Source organism: Triturus cristatus, chromosome 5_1 (genome assembly GCF_964204655.1).
Source record: "Triturus cristatus chromosome 5_1, aTriCri1.1, whole genome shotgun sequence".
In the NCBI taxonomy this organism is placed as follows: domain Eukaryota; kingdom Metazoa; phylum Chordata; class Amphibia; order Caudata; family Salamandridae; genus Triturus; species Triturus cristatus.
Window position 1 is genome coordinate 295,659,220 of NC_140587.1, and position 24,135 is coordinate 295,683,354.

At 49.2% G+C, this 24,135-nt stretch overlaps 1 protein-coding gene across 1 annotated transcript in view; it reads right to left on the reverse strand.

Moving 5' to 3' along the window:
• Positions 1-4,319: 4,319 nt before the first annotated feature.
• Positions 4,320-24,135, reverse strand: part of NDUFB9 (NADH:ubiquinone oxidoreductase subunit B9) — a 28,769-nt gene continuing 8,953 nt past the window's right edge. Inside the window, exons 3-4 of the mRNA XM_085604981.1 lie at positions 5,892-6,005; positions 4,320-4,587 (exon numbers count right to left, since the gene is read on the reverse strand). Of these exons, the coding sequence (XP_085461107.1) occupies positions 4,456-4,587; positions 5,892-6,005 (246 nt within the window). The 3' untranslated portion in view covers positions 4,320-4,455. The remainder of the gene's footprint in view (positions 4,588-5,891; positions 6,006-24,135) is intronic.

Genomic DNA, 24,135 nt, shown 5'->3' on the forward strand with positions numbered 1-24,135 from the left:
GCTTGGGTTACAGAGCCTGCTGTATTGTCAATTTCATGGTTCTACTATTTAATTGGCGCTCTAATTTTGTTGGTTTCTTAAACGGAACTGTATGGATATTTGCTGCCATCTACTGGAGGTAAGTGGGACTTTTATTTGCCTGCGTTTTCATTTTGTTAAAGGAAAACGTTTCCACGAAGAAAATTTTGAGTCCTAGTCAGTTACCGTTAATTACATGCGTCATTCGACCACGGCGCAGGGGCTGTATTTATATGCTGCGAGGAGTGAGACTGCCAAATCTCTCACAGTAAAGGCAACATTCATACTTTGAGGTTTGATTAGACAATTTTTCTTTTATTTGCCATCTTGCCCATTTTGACTTTGTCTTGCACGATTGCCAGTTTAACCGTTCCTTCATTTTAAAAAATCTGCCACGAGCACATACAGAGCGCGCAGCCTTACCTCTGCTCAGCCTTACTTTCCTCCTGCTGCCTCGTGACTTCTCTCTTCACTCCACTGTGACGTCTTTAGTTGGTTTTGGATACTAAGCATATTTGGTGCACGGTGATGCCGGGAGCCACCCAGCGCGGTGTCACCGTGAGTGCCGCCATTTTGGATTTGCCTCAACATCTTTGCCAACCATGTTTCCTGCCAACCACATTTTTGTTTGCCTCGATAAAGTTATTGTGAGGCTGAAGAAGTCCTTTTGCGCCTCCATCTGCGTCAGCGCTCTTCCAGTGGACCCTCGTGCTCTTATGCAGGTACTGTTTTCTTAAATCTCAACCTGCATCTTCATCTGAACTGCACAATCAGTTTACTTGCCTTGGTTGAGTCGTTGCTCGCACGTTACCTTTTCTGTGTTTAGAATGCCCTACGTCTTCTTGTTTCTGCCCGGTGTTTTCTTGCGATGTCATGCGCAATTCATATTTACCTGACTGCAAGTTATTCTTTTACATGCTACATGTTTTTGTTTCCTTTTAGGGAACCTTTCATTGAGTGATTTGTATTTCTGCATGTGTCATGTGCTATTGTGCTTCCTTTATTTGCATTTTGTTTAACACAGTGGGGTCTTTCTCCACACATTTGACATGGTGGGGTCTTTTTCCACACATTTGACACGGTGGGGTCTTTCTCCACACATTTCATACTGTCTGTTTGATTCCACACGTTGTGCTGTGCGGGTCTCTCCCACATCTTCTACCCTTCTCCTTTGAGGTAATTCTGCATTTCTTGTATTATATACTATCCACCCACCTTATCTTGGGGAGAGTTCTCTGGTGTTTTTCCATTTCTGCTACTTTCCCATTTCTGCGTATTCTACGTTTACTTACTACTTACACTTTTATTTTCTTTCTAACACCCTGTACTTTTCTGTTTGCCTGGCCAGCATACATGATCTTAGTACTTGGTTTCCTCTTTAGTCTGTTTTATGCGTTTGTTTTTATTTTGTGTTTTTGTGAAAAGGAAGATGGTGTAATAGTCGCTTGTACTTGTCTTTTCTCTCACTTCCTATCCACTTTATTTCCTCTGCCTGCAATTTCCATATTTCATTTTCACGCCTTCTTTCAGTGTACCATTCACTATATTTCATTCTCATTTTCTTGCCTATTTTGATGCCTTTTAAAACTTCCTTCCTTTGCATTGTAAAGGGGGGAGATATGTGGTATCCTGCTGCTCAGCCAGAATGACTGCCTGATGGAATGTTAGTGTTTGGAATGTGTGCGTGCGTGAATCAGTTGGATGAAGGGCTGAGCAGCAGGGAAGCTGCTCCTGGTGGGGCTCCTACTTAGACTCTAGCTTTATCTCTCTGTATATAATTTACCACCTCAATAAATCTACGTGATAAACTACCTGGCTTGGAGCGTCCTTCCTTTCGCCATCAACACTACAGTCAGGTCGATATCTGCAGATTCCTGTGAAATGTGTAATCTTGAGCATGCAAATATTGTCCTACGTTGTGTTTTGTTCCACTGTTAAAATTGTTTCTGTGGGGCCTTATCCCCTTTGGAGATGTGTCGGTGTCCAAGCATTTGAGTTTGTGTGATGGTACCCTGCTGAAGGTTGGGCTGGGTTACAGTATGTGAACACGTGTTTAAATCACTGCAGTGTTGGTTAAACAATACAGTTTGGTTGGCAGATTGTAGAAGTACAGTATCCTTCTACATGGTACTTACTCCATGTAGATATTAATTGCATGTTGCGAATGTGTGATAAAGAAGTGTACCTAGTTGCAATGAGTGTCAAGATAGTTTATGTTTTGATGTTTGAAATGTGGCAACAATAGTTCCCCTTTGCAACGTTCATGTTTCGGTGTTCCAACTAGGGAGAGAAATGTATGTATCCTGTTGCAGTGTGCCTGCACTTGGTGGTGTAAAGGTGAGAGGAGCACTATGTACCCATGTGCCTGTGTAGCCACCTATTTATGGTTTGCAAGTGGGGTTTTGTTATTGGGTTGTCGACCTGTGTCACGGTGTCTGTCTTTGACCTGCAGACCAGTTATCACTGGGTGTGAGCGGAAGGATATGATCGGTGCAGAGCACTGGAGGTAGAACAGAGACAAGGGAAGGACCCGGGTGCTTCGAACTCCAGCCTTCCCTGTGCCATGGTTTCGGTTTCCAGGCCCCGCCCCCTCACACAAAGATACAGGTTCAGCTTCCTGTGCCTTGATGCTGCCGCTTTTAACATGCTTGTGAGAGAAACTGAAGGCGGGGGATAGCCCAGTGAGCTGAAACATTCACTGCTGCACAGGTCACGAGTTCGGAAACTCTTTCCGACTCGGCCTTGTATCGGGTCGGTAAACGGAGTACCGTGAGCGGGAAACAGACTAACAGTAACGTTCGTTATTTAAAGCGCTTCGAAATGGCAGAAGCACAGTACGAAACGACTGCACTATAAAAAGCAAGTTATTGTTATTAAGTGTAATGGCGTGGGAGTACTCCAAAAATGAAGTAGCAAGGGCTGAGTCCAAGACTAGACTAGCTTGACTACTGTCAGCGGCAGGATGTTTGCCCTGCGTGGCTAGGTGTGCTTCAGATCAGACCAAATACAACAGCTTTTCTATTTCGTGTTTTCACTCCCAGGTCAAGGCTGCGGTGCTTCTTACCCAGACCCATTCGCCCTGGTGTCGCCCTTCGCTACTTATGTCCACACATTACTCATACGCTGCAGCAATAATACAGTGCTGTCTGTGCATGGGAAGTCTTTATTCTCAGATGTGTGTGTCTTTTGTCCAGTTCAGAGAGAGAAGCTGGTTACCTAATAGCTACAACGATGTACGAGCATCTCACACCTCCCACCTCCCACATGGATACAAATACGTTAGAGAGACACATTACGACGTTTCAAAGTCAAACAACATGCACATGCGTGCTGCAGCACTCCGCGCCCACTGACATGAACAAGATGCAAGCAATGACTTATTGCTGCATTGGTTTCCAGGTGCATCTGTGGGTGTTGCTATTGGAGTGTCATGTCTCTGATGCCATGCGTGGGTACAGGCAGGGGAAACATGCATTGGCAGGCGCTTCCGCACATTGCCGTGGGATTGATTAGGGGGGGGGGGGGGATAAGTGTGGGTGGCACACATTAAGTCAAACTGCTGTATGGCGGTGGCAATGCTCCAACTCTCATGGTCTGTGATTTTGAGTAGCGTATCCTGATCCAGTGGCACATGGTGCTTATACAGGGCTCCAGGCATCTACTCATTTACGATGATCCCATTATCTTTTTCTATTGCATTTGTAGTGAGTGTAGCGGCATTGGTTATGTATATTAATGTAATTGGTGTCACATTGGCGCTTTCTATGCAGCTGGGAAACACGGGTGCCACTAAACCAGACCCCATTATTGTTTGTCCAATTTGTTCGTGAGGCACAAAACGCAGTAGCAACCAACTGGTGCAACTTCTGGGGACTAGGTTACTCACACAGTACTCTAAGTGGGTGTGAGGTGGATGCGTGTGCCTGTGGTGCCGCGTCCCCTACACATCTGTTTGACAGACGAGAAGGTCACTTCCTGGTTTTACAGACCTCCTCTACTTTTGAAGATTTAACTCTGTCTAGAGTCTCCATCACACAAGTATTTTACATGTTGATCGTTAGTTTTGTTCCCTTCTATTTATCACTGTTAGCACTACTTTGGGGTGAAGTAAATTCAATAAATAATAAGCTCCATAAAATGAAGCACAACAGAATTCTACGACTGATTTTTCATGGTCACCCAACAGATTCGAAAGTCATGAACTCTCAAGGCTGTTGTAGAAAACCTCTTTAAACCTGTGCCGATTCTTTGAGACACTAATTAGTTGATATTTGCAAACACAATTTTAGGAAAACAGAGCATGAGGTCGATGTATTTTATTCAACTCTGTATTTATTCACCCATAATGAAGAAATCACCCTGCACGTAAGCGGTGATATGTATCCCCCTTTTGCAGGACAGCTCCTGAGCATGTAGCAATCAAAGTCAGTGCACCTTCTAACTAGGACGTTCACGAGGTCTGGTGACATACTCCCACCACAAAGGTGGCAGATCGCCCTCCTTGCGTGCTGGTGGCAAAGCCTCAGTCTTGGGCCCAGAGGAATCTGTTTCCGCTTGAAGCTGAGCAACCTAAAATGGACGAAAACCAAGAGGTAAATGCATGCAGAGTCTTTCCAAGATGGATGCCCCAGTACATGAACCAGCACATGCATTAACTATCAGAAATCACAAATACAATCCACTGTAAGACAATCTGATGTAGACCAACACTATTTTCTTGCATTGGTTTTATAAATGAAAATTGCTAAAAAAAAAAAAGTATTTTTTTTTTTAAAATAACAAATTGCAAATGCTCCATGCTAGCCTAGTTCTTCACGATGCTTAGTAAAGCAAGAAGCAACGAATATGAAAATAACTAAATGCACAACAAGAAAACAGAGTATGTCAATGAAGGAACATCTTATATTTCCATAACGTTAACACAGTGTATGAGTTTTAAACGAAGTTTGGTGACTCTTCACGTGCGTGGGCAAGAAAGCAATCAAGTGCATTTGTCCTTTCAGCTATATTTTCAAATCTAAGCAAATTGTTAAGTTGTTCACTCGCGAAATAAATCGTAAAACCCACTTATATTTGAAGTAGGGGTTTATTCATCCAACTTTGAGCTTTCCTGTCAGGATCGGACAGAAGCAACTTAACATTCTAACTTGGCAAACCATGGAACGTTCAAGGGCAGGCAGAAACAGTTTATATCATTTAGTGCTCTTGAACCGGAATATCATAAGGAATAGTAAGTGAATGACAAATAACAGAAATGGTTTATTTAATCACTAGGTTCTCAGAGGAGGAACCCCCCAAAAGGTATCCACTGCCAGAAGCCTTAGGTCACTTCAAATGATTTTTAGAGGATTGGAAGTGTGAGTTGTCTACTCAATGACTATACCTCAGTCATTCGAGAACGACACAAGAGTTAACATTATTCAAAGTTAAAAGCTTTCACTTGCTGTGTCTGGCCTTAATTTTAGTGTTGGCTTCATGTACATTACTGTTCAAGCCCATTTACGACGGAATAAAGGGATCCTTTCCATTGGAAAAATAACCCAAGCAACCTTGTAAATATGCTTATCTTATAAAATGATGAAAAGGATTCCCGAAACGGCAACACAAAATACTGAAAAGTAGACCGTGTGCTTCGATGACTTGCACCAATTTACTGGCAGTTAGGTAAGTACCTTAGTCGGTTATGAATTGCAAGATGGCGCTCTCTCTTTTCTTAGGACCACAATTTCAACATATATTCCATTATACAAAAAGGCTACCTATTACCTACAGACTAAACGCCCACAAAGCTACTGTTTTCCACGTTTATGGGGCTCAGCTTCCTACCAAGACATTAACGACAATTTGCTATCAACTTGGCTCATGAAACGCACCTCCTTGTCCCAGCTTTCAGCCCGCAGCTTCTTCCATGCTTCCCTCTTAGCAAAATAGTCCGGATATTGTGCCTTCTCGGAAGGATGCCAGTGATTTAAGGCCCACTCTGGAACCTGTCAGAATCAAAGCAAGCCATTAAGACAATATTAAGAGTTCTAGTTGGTAGTTCTGTCCCGAGATGCACAATATCTGCATACCTGGGGATAATCAGTAACACAAGAAAAGAAGTTAGCCAGTTTTTAGACCTTTTAGCAGTCATATTTAACAGTCTAGACATTAAGTAGAGCGACTCTACTGATAAACATACATTTTTACTAGTGTAAAGGTCAAATGTGAGTTTTTTTTTTTGTAACCACAGTACAAAAAAACTGGCCTAAAAGAAAACTTTACTGCCTCACAGGTTGCTAATAACAATTACTTTACACAGGGAAACTCCTCTCTTGACAGCAATGCATTCACTAGAATTAGATTTTATCTTACTACACATAACCCCTTGAATTCATTTTTAGTTAAATGCCATTTGTTAAAAAAAAAAAATGAAACGTAAAAAATGACAAGGCATAAACCATATATGCAGCTGCACAGAGTACAATAAGATATTGTACTGTTGTGAGTCGTGCGCCCTCTAGATGCTGAAAACAGGTAAGGGGAGGACAGTAAATTCGAATGCTCCACCTCCAGTATGAATCTCAGGTATATTTTGTGATAGGTCCGTACAGGGAAATATGCATTCTGTATACCGTCTTTCGGAGTTTGGTGTTTGTGGAAGAGGAGCATTGTAGGAGGAAACATCCCAATCTGGGTAGTCCTAAAACGTTATACGTCAGCTCCAGAAAAATAGGAACTAGGTAGTGGATTCTGTGATATTAGGACCACTACTAGTCTACAGTTTCCTCTATGATGCACCAACGTTTTTGGGAATAATGCATCTTTATAATTGTAAACAAAATTCTAAAGAATACGACTCATGCCAAATTGGTCACCGACATTTCGTTTTGAGACTATTAAATGAGCAGTCTTCATTGTAAGCTCATTCAAACAATAAGTAAAAGTTTATTCATTAGACCTTTCATGACATTAGAAGTGTTTCTCAGAGGTGGATTTAGCGTGCATTGCTGCATTTAGTTTCAAATTGCAAACTTCTCAAAATGCCCCACTTTTGCAGGGCACTTCAATGAATAAACAAAATGAGACCCAATAAACTCTTTCAATTAGTAAGCTCGAGATTGAACCATGTACTACACAGCACTGAGAAGAGAATCACCTCCAGGCACTGCTTGATTGGGGAGGGGTAAGCGAAATTCGTATTAATGCCTTTTCAGTTTCTTTCTGAACAGTATGGATTTTTTTTCTATAAGTTCATGGGTTTTGCTTTGTGTAGTCTGCGTCTACGAACTGTGATGAGTCACTAGAATTTTGAGGTTTAGTATGTTCTGAGGGACTAGCTTATGGGTAGAGTAATCATCTGGGAAATAGCATTCATACTGTTGATAGGTTAGAGACAATGCATGCGTAAGTATTTGTGAGTGAAACGAAGGATCTTGTAGGTCATATTCATGGGGAGCCAATGGATTGCTATCAGGGAGGCATTAATGTGCTCCAGGATGTTAATTTCTACATTTACTCTATTGATAACATGGATATATAAAACAAGAATTTGCAATGCAATCGGTCTTGCATTTGCGAGAGTTTAAGCTATTAGTATTGTAAATGATAATTTATTTTATTTAAGTCTTAAAACCCAAAGCATAAATAAAAGGCATGGTCATTTACAATGCCAATAGCTCAAACTCACGTAAATGCGAGACCTATTGCATTGCAAATGCTTGTTCTAGAATATCTGTCACAGGTAGGTCGTGGCACTTCTGGATCCAAACATTAGTGAGGATTTGAGTGGTGGTCATGGAAAATGAAGAAGAAAGTTGTTGTGATGGTGGTCCACTCATTCAGCTCTCCAGGGGTGAGGCGTGGTTGTGGCGGAAGATGTAGTTATTTTTAAGGCATACTGAGTGGATGGCTCTATTACCAATACTTGTGGCACTGCTGGTGGAAGTGACGCTGAAGGGGAAAGACCAAGAGCACAAGGTGTTGTCTTTTTCCATTTAAGTGTCTCCGGTGAACCATCAGCCTACACCACAAAGAACTGATGCTCATCGAAAGCCACACCTATGATCCCAGCCAAACTTTCTCCAGAACAGAAACTATATCACATCGAGCATGCTCTCTCAGGACCAAACGGATTCCCATAGATCAGGCAATTGCATCCACTATGACCAGAGATAATCAACATGGATTGTGTAGCCACCACCTTACCATTTAAAGAAGCTGAGAAAAGAATCCTTGCATGCCTTCAGTAGACTGTGCACAGGTATTCATCTTTTTCTAAAGCGCTTGGGAAAAAGGTATAAGACGGGAGCATTACAAGTCCTGTAATTTAGGCTGTCTGAGGCAAAGACCTTGCAAGCCAGTGCATTGACAAATTTGGCCTGGTGGCCACAAAGGAACTCTATTTAATCTTTGTTGAACTGAAGAAGCCTGAACCAGATTACAAACTATGCTTATATGAGACCATGAAGAGCTTGGGCGCTATTAAAAAAAAAAAAAAGAATGGATGCTGGATAGAATGCTGAAAAACTTGAATCAACTTCACTTTTATCAGTAGTGACCTGGTTGAGATCTATAGCTGGAACGGCAACATCAACACTTAGTGCAGATGACCTAGAACTACTAAAAAGACAGAAGGATTCAGAATTTATTATTAGACTACTTCTTCAGACTAGTACTCACAATCACAGCCTTTGTTAGAGCTTACATCTGAGATTGCTTGATTTCTTATATTATTTAAAAAGTTAGAATAGCCCTGTGATACAGTTGCTGTCCCCTTTATGGACAATGTACCAATTGTGCCATTTCTGTTAATGTTTCTTAGCCAGGATCACAACTAGACGTCAATCTCATGCTTCAAATAACTATGCTTTGCCTGGAGTCAGACTATTAGATCAAATATTTGTAGCTGTTGAATTAAATCCACTCCAAAGTCAGCATAGTAAAAGATGCCATTATGATCGATTTTAGCTCTTCAAGCTGCTTTCGATACACAACTCCGATTCTTTTGGAAATACAGGGGTGCCAAAACTGACAACCACCTGGTTGTACCTCCTCTTATGACACAGTCCAGTATCTCTATTCAAGACAGCAGTCCACCTTTTCCCAGGATGCTCCGCACTGCCCTTGGCACAATGTTTTTAAAAAGCATTGGCGGGGCGTGGCCACAGGAGCAATGGAGTAGGACGTGCCTTTGAAGGGCTCCGCCTCCCCGGGGCCCACTATGCTGCATTAAATCGCATCGGAGCGGCGATCTGGAAAGCTTGTCTCTGCTCCCGGAATCAGTGGGGACTTGCCTGCATGCGAATTGTGCCCGGACGGCCGGATTCCCGGCATAGCGCAGTGATGAAGCCCCACGACGGAGAGAGGTGACTGGCAGCCACCGTTTTAAAGCTGGGAAACAGAGACTCCTGGACAGGCTCAGGAGAGCGTTGGCTGTCCCTGGGCGCCTCGAGAGCCCTCAGAATTCTGCTGCAGCTTCTTTGAGGATGGCCCATACACACGCGTGGGCCGCCATCTTCCAGCAGGCACTTGCAGCGCACCTGCGCCCTCCGCCAACGCACCGATATAGCGGCCCACTGGGCCAGCGGCGAGCTTGCGCCCATTTCTCCAAGGCAGATACTTGGGGGCGCTGGTAACTGTTCCCGGGGTCTGTGGGGGCCCAACTGCTCGTGGCTTGCGCTCCTGACGGCTGAATCTATGCTGCGAGAGGTGATAGTCGGCAGCCATTTTGGGGCTGGAGCTCGGGACTTGGTTCTCGATCCCTGGGAGTTCTTGGCGGCCACTGGACACTATAAGCGCACTTAGTTAGGAAATTGCTGCAACTTGCCTGAAGCCTGTCTGACTACCCGTTTGAGCAGGTATTTATTTATTTGTCGAATTTGTATGGCGCATAGCTGCCCTAGCAACGGGGCGTCCCAGCACGACCAAAGACAATGAGGGTGGCCGGCAGGAAGGCAGTTAGACGTGAATCCGGAAAAGCCAGGTCTTAATGGCTTTTCGAAAATCAAGGTGACTCTGGATCTCTCTGATCGAAACCGGAAGCAAATTCCAGAGTTGCGGCGCAAGACTACGGAACGAGCGTCCTCCAGCTCTTGCTCTCAGAACATGAGGGACATTCACCAACGCCTGGTCAGCCGATCTAAGAGACCGCCGCGGCACATAGAAATTGGACAGGCCCAAGGGAGCCTGTTGAGTAAGAATCCTAAGCGAAACACAAAGAGTTTTAACCTGGATTCGCTTTTCAACAGGCAGCCAGTGTAACTTGGGCAGGACATGGGAAACTGAACAGAATCTTGGCAATGCCACCAAAATACGAGCAGCAGCGTTCTGGATTCTCTGCAGGCGCTTAATACAAGACTTGTTGGCCCAAGATACAGAGAATTACCATAATCCAGCCTAGACAGAATTGTCGCTTGGATAATGGTCTGACGCACCGTAGGGGGGAAAAAACCGAGCAGAGGCTTCAAGCCACGCAACAGTCCAAAACATGTCCCTGCCGCGGCTTTAGCATCGAAGGTAAGCCCACTGTCGATCCAGACCCCCAGATTCTTGACTGCCTCTTTAGGCACAGGGGCGGTTTGAGGCTGTCTGGCCAACACTGCTCGGACCATAATTCTCTGTCTTTCCCAAATAGCAGCACCTTGAACTTACTGGCATTCAGCTGCAAGCAATTAGTTGACATCCAGCCTGCAACCTCTACCAGATCTTCCTTAAGCCTTTCTAAACTAGCATGATTTTTCTTGGAGAAAGCGATCACCAATTGGGTGTCGTCAGCGTACGACACCAATGACAACCCTCTGCCCTTAGTCAGCTGTGCAAGAGGTTGCATGTAAATATTAAACAGAAGGGGGCTCAAAATAGAGCCCTGAGGCACCCCCTGTTGCAAAGCAAACTCCTGCGATTGAAATGGTGGCACCCAGACCTGGAAAGATCTTCCCGTCAGGAAGGTTCGACACCAATCCATGGCCAGATTCCTCACTCCGATGTCATGCAGACGCCCAAGCATAATTTAGTGGGAAACAGTGTCAAAAGCGGCACTTAGGTCTAAAAGAATTAAGGCCGCAAAATCACCCACATCCAAAATCCCACAGATTTCCTCCGTCACAGCCAACAGAGCAGACTCTGTGCCGTGACGTGCTCTAAAACCATTCTGCAAAGGGTCAAGAATTGCATTCTGTGAAAAATGAAACCGTCTTTAATACTGTTATTCGACTACAACAGCTGCCTTCACTCGGAGTGCTGATGGACTGACGGGATCTTTGATTGACATGTCTGTATAACGGTGCAATAACACATCTCGTACTAATTAGCGGCCGGCCCAAGTGGGTGTAGGCCCATGTCTGTACCTCCTTGAAGTCAAATAAAGGTTTCTTTAAAAAAAAAAAAAAGAATTGAATTCTGCTCTGTAAACTCAGTAAGAGTAATATTCACATGCAATTCCACCATCTTTGCCAAGAAAGGAAGTTGTGAGATAGGGCTATAATTGCCTGGCTCACCAGGGTCCAGAGATGGTTTCTTTAGCAGAGGAGTGACTTTCGCATGTTTCCACGCTGCTGGTACCGTAGCTGAGGACAGGGAGAGATTAACCAACTCCAAGCTTACTGGCACAATCATGGAGAAAAGCTGGCAAAAATTATTAGGTGTCAAAGGGTCAATTGGCGAACCTGATTTCATTTTCTTACAGAGGATCTCAATATCTGCAAGAGATAGCAAAGGAAGGGATAACAGGCTGTTAGTCCCTTGGGGACCCGAAACATCAGGCTCGCTCTTGCTGCCTGACCTGACCACAGGGGGGAGATTTTGATATATCTTCTCAACCTTGGTATCAAAATACCTGGCCAGGTCATTGCACTGACTATTTGATGAAACGGGAAATTCCGGACACACCTCCATTCTTCATATTCTTAAGCAGGGAGAAGATTGTCTTGGAGGGGTTAGGACTGTCTAAGATTTTATTACCAACATACTCAGCCCTCGCTCTCCAAGTTAATTTATGATAGTGTTTGATAGCCGCACGATAGTTAATTTTCCCTACTACATCATACGAGCGCCTCCACACTCTCTCAAGCTGTTTGCAATGTTTCTTGGCTTTGGACAAGGATTCATTGAACCAAGGTTTGGACTGCCCTCGATTTCTCCTACCCAGCTTTGCTGGGATGCAGCTATCTAGGCCTGATATCACCCAATCATGGACAAGCGTCTCCGCCGCCTCCATGTCCTGCGGCAGTTGCGGCCTATGGCTAGACCAATAAGCGGACAGACAACTGCTATCTAGCTTATGCCAAGGTCGTTTCAAAACAGAGGCAGAGCAATAACCACCCGGCTGGCCCCGCCACCGCAGTGAAAAGACAACCAGAAGATGATCTGTCCAACACTGTGGAACAGGAGGTTGGACCGTCAACAGGGCGAGATTTGAAAATCAGGGATCTAGTAAATACCCAGCGGCATGCGTGTGCTCGTGCACCCACTGGGTCAGTTGGAGAGCCTCTAGATCAGCCAGACAACTAGCAATCTCTGCCTTCCCAGCGTTTTCACAGTGAAGGTTCAAATCCCCTGCAATGCTGAAATTTGCCGCTTGACTAGCGAGAAACATGGCTTTATTCACTAGGTCTTCCCTAAAAGCTCCAGATGGCCCAGGAGGGCGATAAATAAGAAAGCCGGAGATAGTAAGTTTGGGATTTAGCATGATTTTGAATAGGGCACTCTCACAGTCCATTACATTTTCCCTAATAAAACTACAGGAATACAGGTCTTTCATAATGATTGCAATTCCGCCCCCCTGTTTCCCCACTCTATTTAGACTCTTCATGACAAAGCCAGAAGGGAGAGCCAAACAAGATTCCGCTATGGAGTCTTGTGTAAGCCATGTCTCAGTTAAAAAAAGGACATCAGGGGATTCATCCTCCAAAAGGTCGAAAACCTCAGCATGATGTTTAAACAGAGACCGCCAGTTCAGGCTCATAAATCTGAAATCCGTATGGTCAGGAGGGCACGGCTCTAACACCTCCCCTGTAAGTTGAAACAAGCAAAACTTACATTTAACAGGGCCGTACAACGGATGGCATGGTGAAGGGCATTTAGGCTGCAGCCCCAATAACTTAAAACGCGAATAGCTCCAGAATGTAGTAGGAGAAAGGGCAAGGGGTCTGACAACTGGCACGGACGGGCGCAGACGAGCTTGTCTTTGGCGCGTCCGCCGTGCGGTCGCGTCAGTGCCCCCATAAGTATTGTACAATCCTCTAACAACTAGAGCGCTAGCCGCGATTCACCCCCAAGATGGCGGTCGCGTTTCCTGACATTCCTTCAGGGCCAAGCCCGAGAAGCAGCTTCACCCTTCACTCCTCAGCGCCACCACCACAAGTGAAATTCCCCCGTAATGCCCCCCCAATGTGCAGCACTCAAAGAGCAATCAGGTAAGGAAGGTAGTCTCAGCAGTCTAAAAATAATTAAAACAAACAGAATAAGCATAAAATATAAATCTACTTTCAAATGCACGCTCAGCAGTAGTGAATTGTGCTACACCGACTCCCGGCTCATGCCTCAGAGTCTAAGGTCTGCGCGGTCGCGTCAGTGCCCCCATAAGTATTGTCCAATCCTCTAACAACTAGAGTGCTAGCCGCGATTCAGCCCAAAGATGGCAGTCGCGTTTCCTGACTCTGCCAGGGCCTAGCCCGAGAAGCAGCTTCCCCCTTCACTCCTCAGCGCCACCACCACCATCAAACAGGCATCCGCGGCAGGCCCGTTTCCTCTCTCCTCGTGCAGGCACGGTGACCTGTTTGGCTGGCGCGCCCGGGAGAGGAGCTGGCATTCGCTTACTTGGGTTCTCCCCGATGGCAGATCTGGGCGACAGCCTGTTGAACGGGCCTGGACTGGGCCCTGGGACCGCTGTTGACGCTGGGGCGCAGCTCACGTGGTGCATCTAGTCCTGAGAGTGAGTGACCACACACACCCCACGCTCTTCTTTGCCTCATCTGGGCCGGCTAGAAATAACCCCCTCCCTCAGCACACGTAAGACATCTGGGTGGTGAGCCTTGGGGCAGACTCCCCCTTTCTTGGTGAGCGGGTACAGTGACTGTGGGCTGTGTGGCTGTGGAGGGGAGCCCACCAATACAGCACGCGTTGGCTGTGTGACTGGTCCTGGCATAGAGACAGCGGACTGGAGCTATTGGACGGATAGGGGCACGAGAGCATACGGCGTGGGAAGTGCTGATCCCACAACCTGCGGGCAACACGCTGGATGGGCGAGCTCCACCGCAGCGACAATCCCCTATGTAAGACTGCATAACTCGGCGCCTCTGGATTCCAGCTATACCGCGCTCTCAGGCACGTAAGGAAACCCCAGTGACAACTCTGGCAAGATCACCCAGCCAGAAGTGGCGATGCAGACCGCGGCCTCAACGGCGGTCCCGATGGGTGGGTAACCCTCGGCGCCAGCCACACAAGGTTACATGGACCGGTTCTTGTAGAAGTTACACGCCAATATCTCTTCTATCAAAGAGGAATTTAAGTCTGGTCTCCATGATTTCCGAAGGGAGGTAACTGAGGTTGGGAACCGGTTGGATGACCAAGAGCCGACTGTTGATGCTCGGTCAGAAGACCATGGGATTCTATTGCGGCACATTAGAAGACCAGCATATTGAACTTCAGACCAAGCAGGAGGACCTTGAAAATAGGAGCCACCCCAACAATAATTGCAAGGGTTATCGGAGGGGGTCCCGATTGGTGCTGAAGGCGCATACATAATGGCGTTTACTGCTGAACTACTGCAGACGGTGCGAGACGACGATGCTTCTCTGCCCGCCCTTGATCGGGCCCACAGAATCTGCGGGGAAGCGGTTCGTAAAGACAGTGGTCCGGATATCCTCACCAGGGTGCACTTTTACACAGAGAAGGAAGCAATCATGCAGGTGGCCCACAACAAGACAGAGCTCAAATATCAGGGGCACGCAATCCAACTCAGAACCTCTTCGCTGTCACTCTCCGTAAACAGCACAAGTTTAAGCCGGTTACTGACAAACTCCGGGCACAGGGCGTTCGCTACCAATGTGCCACCTCTTTGCGCTCTTGTTCCAGTGGGAGGGCAAGCGCCAATCACTGCACTCATTGGCGGAGGCCAAGGCCCCATTGGGTATACCTGATGACCACCAGGCGGACGGCAGATCTTCCTTGGGCCGTGATCTTAAGCCCAGGTGGGCCACAGTGCCTCCACGACGCTCAAATAAGAAACATGCAGGTCTATCATCCCAGGAGGCAAGAAAGGATGTGATCAGCCACATGCGAAGCCTCAGCGGGGGCCCCTAGCCTTCACACTCAACCACTGGTTCAATATAAGGGTGAGACACTATATAAGGATGATACAATATGAAGTGACTACTTGCAATATATGCAATATACCCACAGTGCCTTAGCAATGCCCCACTAAACAATGTGCGAAATTATAGTCTCTAGCGACAGTACAGGATAGTAGTCCTTCTAAACCATTCTGCCATGCTATCTGTCAGACAAGCTGAGCACAGAGCGAGACCATACCGGTCAGCGGCACTGCCATCAGATGGAGGGCAGCGAGGGGTCCCTTGCCCGTGATCTAGAGAGGTAACTGGTGGGCCCTGGGGACGCACAGGGCCTGCTGTGACTGTACTCCGTCACTCTAACTGTGCCCTTGATGCCCAGCCTCCCCGAACCTTCTCCTACAGAGGGTGACTCCTCCAGCGGGACCAGGGCACCTTGGTGCCGGTCTCCGCACCTGGAGAAGGCCTTGTTGAGCTCAGTTGGCCTGCTGTTGGTTTATGTTATTTTTGATGTTCCTGCAGGTCGATTTTGACACCACTAGTAACACTGGTAATGGGGCACATGTGGTAATGGGCAAGAAGGGGGTGGGGGAGTGGGGGCAGCCACAGGTAAACTGGCGCTCCCCTTTCTATAAATGGGTGGGCTACATCGGTGGTAGTCCAGCGGGATGGGGATCACATAATTTTGCGGAGGGCAGGCGCCTGGTGCAGGGAAGATGACTTTCGCCAGCAACGCAACCTCTGTTAGCCTAGCACAGATAGACCTTCTATAACGGATGGGGTTGCCCCCTTCATCACCCACTACCTAGGGGAGACGCTTAACTGCTCTCACTAAATGTCCGAGGCCTAAATTCCCCAAACAAGTGTAAGCAAATATGGCGGTACATCCTACACCACGCATCCGGACGTCATAATGTTACAGGAGACCCACCTGATGAAGGCAGACTTACACCGCATGATGCATTTGAAGTATCCACTCCGTTACTGGGATTATGCAGACTCTAGGACCCAGGGAGGGGGGTGCTGTGTGAGGCCAACTACTGCACCTCTGTAACCCATGTGTCCCGGGATGGGGAGGGCCGCTATTTGAGAGTGCAACTGCTACCGGGACAGCGACAGTTGATACTACTCAATGTTTACACCCCAAACACCGCCCAAAACACATACATCCGGCGCATACTCTATGAACAACTCAGGGGGTGGATGGGGACGTGGTGGTATGCAGGGATTTCAATTTAGTTTGGGACCCTACAATGGATTAAAGCAATGCAACATTTCAAAATGTGGGGGAAATGTCAGCACATCTTAAGAGGGACAATAAAGGATGGGGGCTGGAAGATCCCTTGCGGTACAAACACCCAGACATCCGGGACTACTACTACTATTCACATGTACACACTTCCTATTCGCGCATCAATTACGCCTTTGTCGCGCCATCTCTCCTCACATGCCTACACTCTGCGGAGCTTTCTGACACCTCTATCTCTGATCATGCGCACCTTGAACTCACATGGGAGAATCGAACTTCCTGCCTGGCCTGCCCGCCCCAATGGTATATGCCTTCACATCTGTTGCGAGACCCAGTTGATGTGAAGGAGATAGGGAAGGGTATAAAGGAATACTTTAATCTGAACGCCTCCCCCGAGATCTCTCTGCACACTCTGTGGGATGAGTTCAAAGCAATGATCCGGGGTATAATAAATGTCCATTGCCAGAGGAATGGGAGTCAAACTGGTAGAATCTAAACTCACTTCGGAAACCAAACTGTTAGAGCGTACGGACAAAGAGGCCCCCAACTGCCGTATGAAAAGGCAACTAGCCCTGCTGCGTGGACAGTTGAGTGTGCATCGCACGGGAAAGGCAGAGCGGGCCCTGCAGCAGAAATACGATGAAGGGGGGTGAGGGGGGATTGACAAATAAATTGGGCAGACTTCTGGTTTGTAAATTGCGACAGCGCCAGGTGAAAGCACACATTGCCAAAATTCAGACAGGTGATGCCACGTGGGCAACGGTAGGAAAGGATAAAGCGGAGGTGTTCCGTGCTTATTATCAGCGGCTATACTCCCGCGAAGACCCCTCTCTCACGAGACTCCACTCCTACCTAGCCAATTGTGAATGGGAGCCCCTGTCCACACACCACGCATCCCTCTTAGACAGCCCCATTACAATGGAGGAATTAGGTGTACCTGTCAAGAGTCTTCCCCCTAGGTAAAGCCCCAGGACCAGATGGGCTTCCTGTACATGTTTACAATGTCTTCCTCCAGCAGCTGCAGGAACACCTTCTGTGACTCTATAATCCCTTCACAGGAGACACGGCCTTAACCCCACCATGGCTATGGCTGAGATCACCCATATCCCCAATGCAGACAAGGACCCCGTGCAGTGTTCTTCTTACAGCCCGATCGCTTTGCTCAACACGGATGCCAAGATCTTTACTAAAAGATTGGCCTTGCGCCTCGAGCCACACCTCCCGGGCATCATTAACGCTGACCAGGTGGAGTTTATCCATCACCGGCAGGGCGTGGACAATGTCCATCGCATAGCACAACTTGTTGAAAAAGCATGATGTTTGAACATCCCTACATGCCTCCTCTAACTCAACGCAGAGAAGGCATTCGACTGGGTAGACTGGTCCTATCCCTACGCGGAGTTGAGTAAAATAGGCCTGGGACGGGAGTTCATCTCGAAGATCATGGCATCGTATGTGGCCTCAATAGCATGCATCCGACTCATTGAAAGGGCCACGCGGCCAATATCATTATATCGGAGCACGAGACAGGGGTGCCCACTCTCGCCCCTCTCTTTGCGTTAGCGGTAAAGCCCTTGATCATACGGGTGAGGGAGCTAGAGGGGATCAAGGGCTTAACCTTTGGAGGCCAAATCCAGAAGATCAACATATTTGCTGATGACCTCCTCCTTACGCTGACCCAGCCTAAATTATGGCTCCCATACGTGGTCGAAAATCTGCGGACCTTTGAAGCTGGCTTCAAAATCAAAGTCTCTAAATCATTCGTCCTCAACATCAATATCCCGGTCCCTGAGGCCAGATTGCTGCAGGGGCTGACCTCCTTCCAATGGATGGAGGACTCCATCACGTACTTAGGGCTCCAGATTACCCCCACACTCGCCTCCTGGTCCCGTATAAATTGGGTGATACTGCACCGCTCAGTGCTAGCCGTCCTTCAGAGATGGAAACCTCTCCATATTTCATGGCTGGGACGCATCAACATTATTAAAATGAATATACTGCCGCGGGTGCTATATTTTCAGACGCTGCTGACCTCGATTCCACAGGCGAATACTCAGTGCCTCCAGGGAGACTTGCCTGCCTTTGTGTGGAACGGGAGGCAACCGCAGGTGGCGCATTCACTACTGATGCGTCAGCGGGATAAAGGAGGTCTGGCATGCACAAACCTACAGGAATACTATTGAGCAGCACATCTGAGGTACTTCTCCGAGTCAATCAATCAATCAGGGGTTGGTGAAGCGCACTACTCACCCGTGAGGGTCTCAAGGCGCTGAGGGGTGGGGGGTGGGGGGGGTGGAGGGGAGGGGGGAATAGGGCAGCTCAGGTCAGTTGAAAAACCAAGTCTTGAGTGCACTCCTGAAAGCCAGCAGGGTTGGTGTACGTCGTATTTCCAACAGGAGAGAGTTCCAGGCCGCGGTGTAGGAGAAAGCCCTGCATCTGGATCTGCTACGGCGGATGCGGGGGACTTCTGCCAGGGCGAGGTCGGCCGAGCGGAGGTTCCTCACTGGTGAGTGGAAACTCAATCTGTCGTTGAGGTACTTGGGCCAAATGTTGTTGAGTGATTTGTAGGAGTGTTAGAGTAGTTTGTAAGTGACTCTCTTCTCGACGGGGAGCCAGTGGAGTCTGCGCAGGTGCGGGGTCATGCGCTTGTGTAGTGGTGTTCCTAAGATGAGCCTTGCTGCAGCGTTCTGGATGGTTTGGAGTTTGCATAGCAGGGATTTGTTGATTCCTGCGTAGAGGGTGTTTCCGTAGTCGAGCCGGCTAGTGATGAGGGCGTGGGTGACCGTCTTTCTGCATTTGGGGGGGATCCATTTGAAAGTCTTACGAAGGATCCGGAGGCATTTGAAACTGGTGGAGGCGACTGCATTGATTTGGCGATTCATGGAGAGGGTGGAGTCCAGGATTATGCCATGGTTTCTTGCGTGGTCTGTAGGGGTGGGGGACGGACAGTGGGCTGATGGCCACCATGCGTTGCTCCAGACGGAGGGGCGGGTGCCGAAGATGAGGACTTCGGTTTTGTCAGAGTTGAGTTTGAGGCAGCTGTCCTTCATCCACGATGCGACGTCATTCATTCCCTCCTGGAAACTGAGTCTAGTGTCTTTTGAGTTCCTGGTGAGGGAGAGGATGAGTTGAGTGTCGTCGGCGTAGGATATGATGTTAAGTCCGTGTTTCCAGACGATGTTGGCGAGGGGTGCCATGTAGATGTTGAAGAGGGTGGGGCTCAGCGAGGAACCCTGGGGAACTCCGCAGATGATGTCTGTGGGGTCGGAGAGATAGGGGGGGGGGGGGGGGGTCTGATTTTCTGAGTTTTTCTGGAAAGAGGAAGGAGCGGATCCATTTGAGGGCATTTCCCTGGATCCCGGCGATGTGGAGTCTGGTGGTTAGTGTGCGGTGTGAAACGGTGTCGAAAGCTGCTGAAAGGTCCAGGAGGATGAGGGCTGCGGTGTGGCCCTGGTCTAGTAGCATGCGGATGTAGTCAGTGGGGGCGATCAGGGCCGTCTCGGTGCTGTGGTTGCTCCAGAAACCGGATTGGGACGGGTCCAGGATGCAGTTTTCTTCGATGAACGTGGTCAGCTGGGTGTTGATGATTCTTTCCGAGACTTTGGCAGCGAAGGGCAGGAGGGAGATGGGTCGGAAGTTCTTTAGATCTGTTGGATCGGCCGAAGGCTTTTCAGGAGGGGTTTTACTTCTACGCGTTTGCATTCTAGGGGGCAGGTGCCCGAGGCCAGGGAGGAGTTGATGGTGCGGGTTAGTTCTGCAGCGATGGCATCGGCGGCTCTGTGGAAGATGTGAGGAGGGCAGGGGTCCGTGGGGGCCCCGGAGTGAGTCTTCTTCATGGTGGCGGCGATGAGGTCGACGGAGGCGGCGGACCAAGTGGTGATGGTCGGGATGGTGGAGGTAGTGGCGGTGAGGGCGTTCGTTTGTTCGTTGAAATTGTGGTAGAGGGTCATGATCTTCTGGTGGAAGAACGTGCTCAGCTTGTTAGGGAAGAGGTGTGGCGCAGCAGCCAGGGCGACTGACGCTGGGGATCATGGTTCGATCCCCGGCTCCGGCAGCAGGGGTCTGCCCAGCACCATGTGACTCTGGGCAATAGCTCGCTTAATCTTCCCGACTGCCCCCAGCGCCTTGACACCTTCGGGTAATAGTTTGCGCTTTACAAATACTGGACATTTGTTGCAGAGGTCTAGGGAGGGTGTGATGTCTGTTTCTTCGCAGGGGGGTTTGGTGAGACATTTAATGATGTTGAAAAGCTCGCTGCTGTTGGCGGTGTTGGCGTTTATCTTTTCGTTGATGAAAGTTCTTTTGGTGTCCTTTATCAGTTGGTGGTAGACTCTCATGGCGCTTCTGTGGTCGTAGAGTGATGATGGGGTCTTCTGGTTTCTCCAGACCTTCTCGAGTCGTCTGCAGGTGCGTCTGGCCTCAAGGAGCTCGTTAGTGAACCAGGCTGCTTTAGGGGGGCGTCTGGTGGTGGCGTGCCCTAGGCGGGCAAGTTAGTCTGCGCATCTGGTAATCCAGCTGTGGAGTTCCATGGCGGCGTGTTCTGTGTCGGTGGTGGTTGCGGGGGGGGGGGCGGAGGGGTCTTGAAGGAGGGTGGATTCGAGAAGGTCAGCGGTGATCTTGTTCCAGTTGCGTCGTGGGGGGCGAGGGGCTTGTTTGGGAGCGGCGCTGGACGTAAAAGTGAAATGGACGCAGCGGTGGTCCGTCCAGAGGAGCTCTGAGGTGTGGGTGACCCGGATGTTGGACCCAGCGGCGAAGATGGGGTCCAGAGTGTGCCCTGCCTTGTGGGTGGGGGCGTCTACCAGTTGCTTGAGTCCCAGGATGGAGAGGTTCTCTAGAAGCGTGATGGAGTCGGGGTCCTGGGTGTTCGAGGTGAAAATTCAGATCTCCTAGCAGAATGTAGTCCGTTGAGGCGATGGCGTGGGCAGAGGCTAGTTCCGTGATGGCGGCAGTGGGCAGCGAGCATGGCCCCGGAGGTCTGTAGATGTGTGCCTTGGAGCGTGGTCCTGGGGTTGGTGTGAATTTGGAAATGAAGGTGTTCCACGTTGGGAATAGAGATGTTGGTGTTAGGTGTGGAGAGTTTGAGGGAGGTTTTCTGAGCGATGGCAATGCCGCCTTCAGGGCGGTTCGGGCGGTCCAGTCTCTTGAGTTTGTAGCCGTCCGGTGTTGCCGTTGTGATGTCCGGGCCGGAGCTTGCGTTAGTCCAGGTTTCGGTGAGAAAGACGACATCACGTGTGAGCGTGTTGAGTAGGTCCCATATCTCAATGGCGTGCCGGTGGAGGGATCGGACGTTGAGGAGGATGCAGTGGATGGTGTTTTTGAGGAGTGGAGTTCGTAGCTGTGGTAGCGGTGGTAACGGAGAAGGTGGAGTGGCAGTGAGTGAATGAGAACGCTCCTTTGGTGTAGTGAGGTGCAGTTTGTACGCAGGGTTCTTTGCGGCTGGGTTTGAAAGTGAGGAGGGCGGCGGCGGTGTAGTGGCGGGGGTCTGGAGGACCAGGGGTCCAGCCGCTGGGCGCAGTCCAGGCGCAGAGGGGCGCAGACGGGCTTGCCTTAGGCACGCCATCGGCGCGCCCGCTGCGCAACCGCACGGCGGTCGCCGTGATAAAGGGAAGGTGGGCGGGCTCATGGAAGACACGGGCGGAAGTATGGAGGGGGCGGGGCTTGCTGTCCGGTAAGGCGCTACGGCGCTTTAAAGAAAAATCGGGCCAACCTGTGAGGAAAAAGGCAAGGTACACAAAAACACAAGAACACAACCAGTATACACTAACTCACAGCGCAGATGCCAGGAGCGCGAGAGTGTGAGATTACGACCTGAATCTGTCTGCAGAGTTGAGCGCGAGGCTCGAACTCTGCTGCTGCGGCTTGGAGGAGGCGAGTCAGATCAGGCGGAGCTGCCGGGGAACGTGCTGCCTGGCCGAGGTCAGGTCAGCACATGCGCCCCCCCGCAGCGGTGGCCGTGATAAAGGGGAGGTGGGCGGGCTCAGGGAAGACGCAGGCGGGAGTATGGAGGGGGCGGGGCTTGCTGTCCAGCAAGGCGCTACGGCGCTTTAAAGAAAAGCGGGCCAACCTGTGAGGAAAAAGGCAAGGTACACAAGAACACAACCAGTATACACTGACTCACAGCGCAGATGCCAGGAGCGCGAGAGTGTGAGATTACGACCTGAATCTGTCTGCAGAGTTGAGCGCGAGGCTCGAACTCTGCTGCTGCGGCTTGAAGGAGGCAAGTCAGATCAGGCGGAGCTGCCGGAGAATGTGCTGCCTGGCCGAGGTCAGGTCAGCACATGCGCTCCCCCGCAGCGGTCGCCGTGATAAAGGGGAGGTGTGCGGGCTCAGGGAAGACGCGGGCAGGAGTATGGAGGGGGGCGGGGGCCGAGTGGGTTGTGCGACAGTCTGACAAGCATTGGTTCCACATGGACCATGCACTGGTGTGCCGGCCATTGTGGGACCTTGCTTCGTTGCCTAAGCATGCCCAGCCCCTAAGTACGTGCCGACCAAAACAGTCCTTGAAATATGGGACAAAATAGCGGTCAAAAAGGGACTGACCACGTTTCGTCCCCAAACACTCCTATCGCGCGCAACCCGGAATTCCGTCCAGGCTTGCCAAAACAGGCTTTTGGTGGATGGAGAGACGGGAACTGTCGAACGATTCGCGACTTATTTATAGGGGATGCCGTCAAGACATTTGATGACTGCAGGTCCAAATTTACACTACCGCGCACGGCGCAACATCAATACATGCAACTGAGACACTGGCTCTCTGCCCCCGAGATCCGTACCGCACGACGCGCCCTTTTACTCTATTCGAAAAACTGGTGCAGGGCTTTGAGGGCACTAGAGGTCCTATCTCCAGTACCTATCAGGTGCTACAACACTCTACTCCGATGCGCACCCACCACTACCAGACCGCATGGCAAGACGCAACCGTGGGAGGACTCTCCCAGGCAGTGGGACAAACTGTGGCAAGATATGCCCAAAACATACCGCAGCCTTGCCTCCCGTGAAACTGCATACAAATTAATGCTCCAATTGTACTATATGCCCTCCCGTCTTGCCACCATATACCGCACAGTCTCTAATCTCTGTCGGAGATGTGGAAAGGAGGAAGGCACTCTCTATCACATATGGTGGTCATGCCAAGTAAAAGCCACCTTTTGGAAGGAGGTCCTGGGACACATTAAGGGCGTTGTGGGGTACCCGATCCCATCTCTGCAGCACGTGGTGTTCCTGGGTATACGCGCCTCTACCCTAGTGGCAAGGACCAGGGTGGATTGGGCCCTTATCAGTCATTTACTATTAGCAGCGCAACAGCTCATAGCGTGCACATGGAAACAAACCTCGGCCCCCTCTGTAGCTCAGTGATTCGTCCGAGTGTGGCACATACTGGCATTGGAGAGACTCTCTCATAACATAGCGAACACTGAAAGGAAATTCCAATGCATTTGGAAGCTATTAATATCCTTTTTAATGCGAATAGAGTGCACTTGCTTTAGCTCCCCAAAGCGGAGGACCCTGCAACTTTTCCCAAGTGACTGAAAGGCAACTATGCTCTGCCTTTATGGGTGGACCCGGGCACCATGGCTATCGACTAATCCCCCTCACACA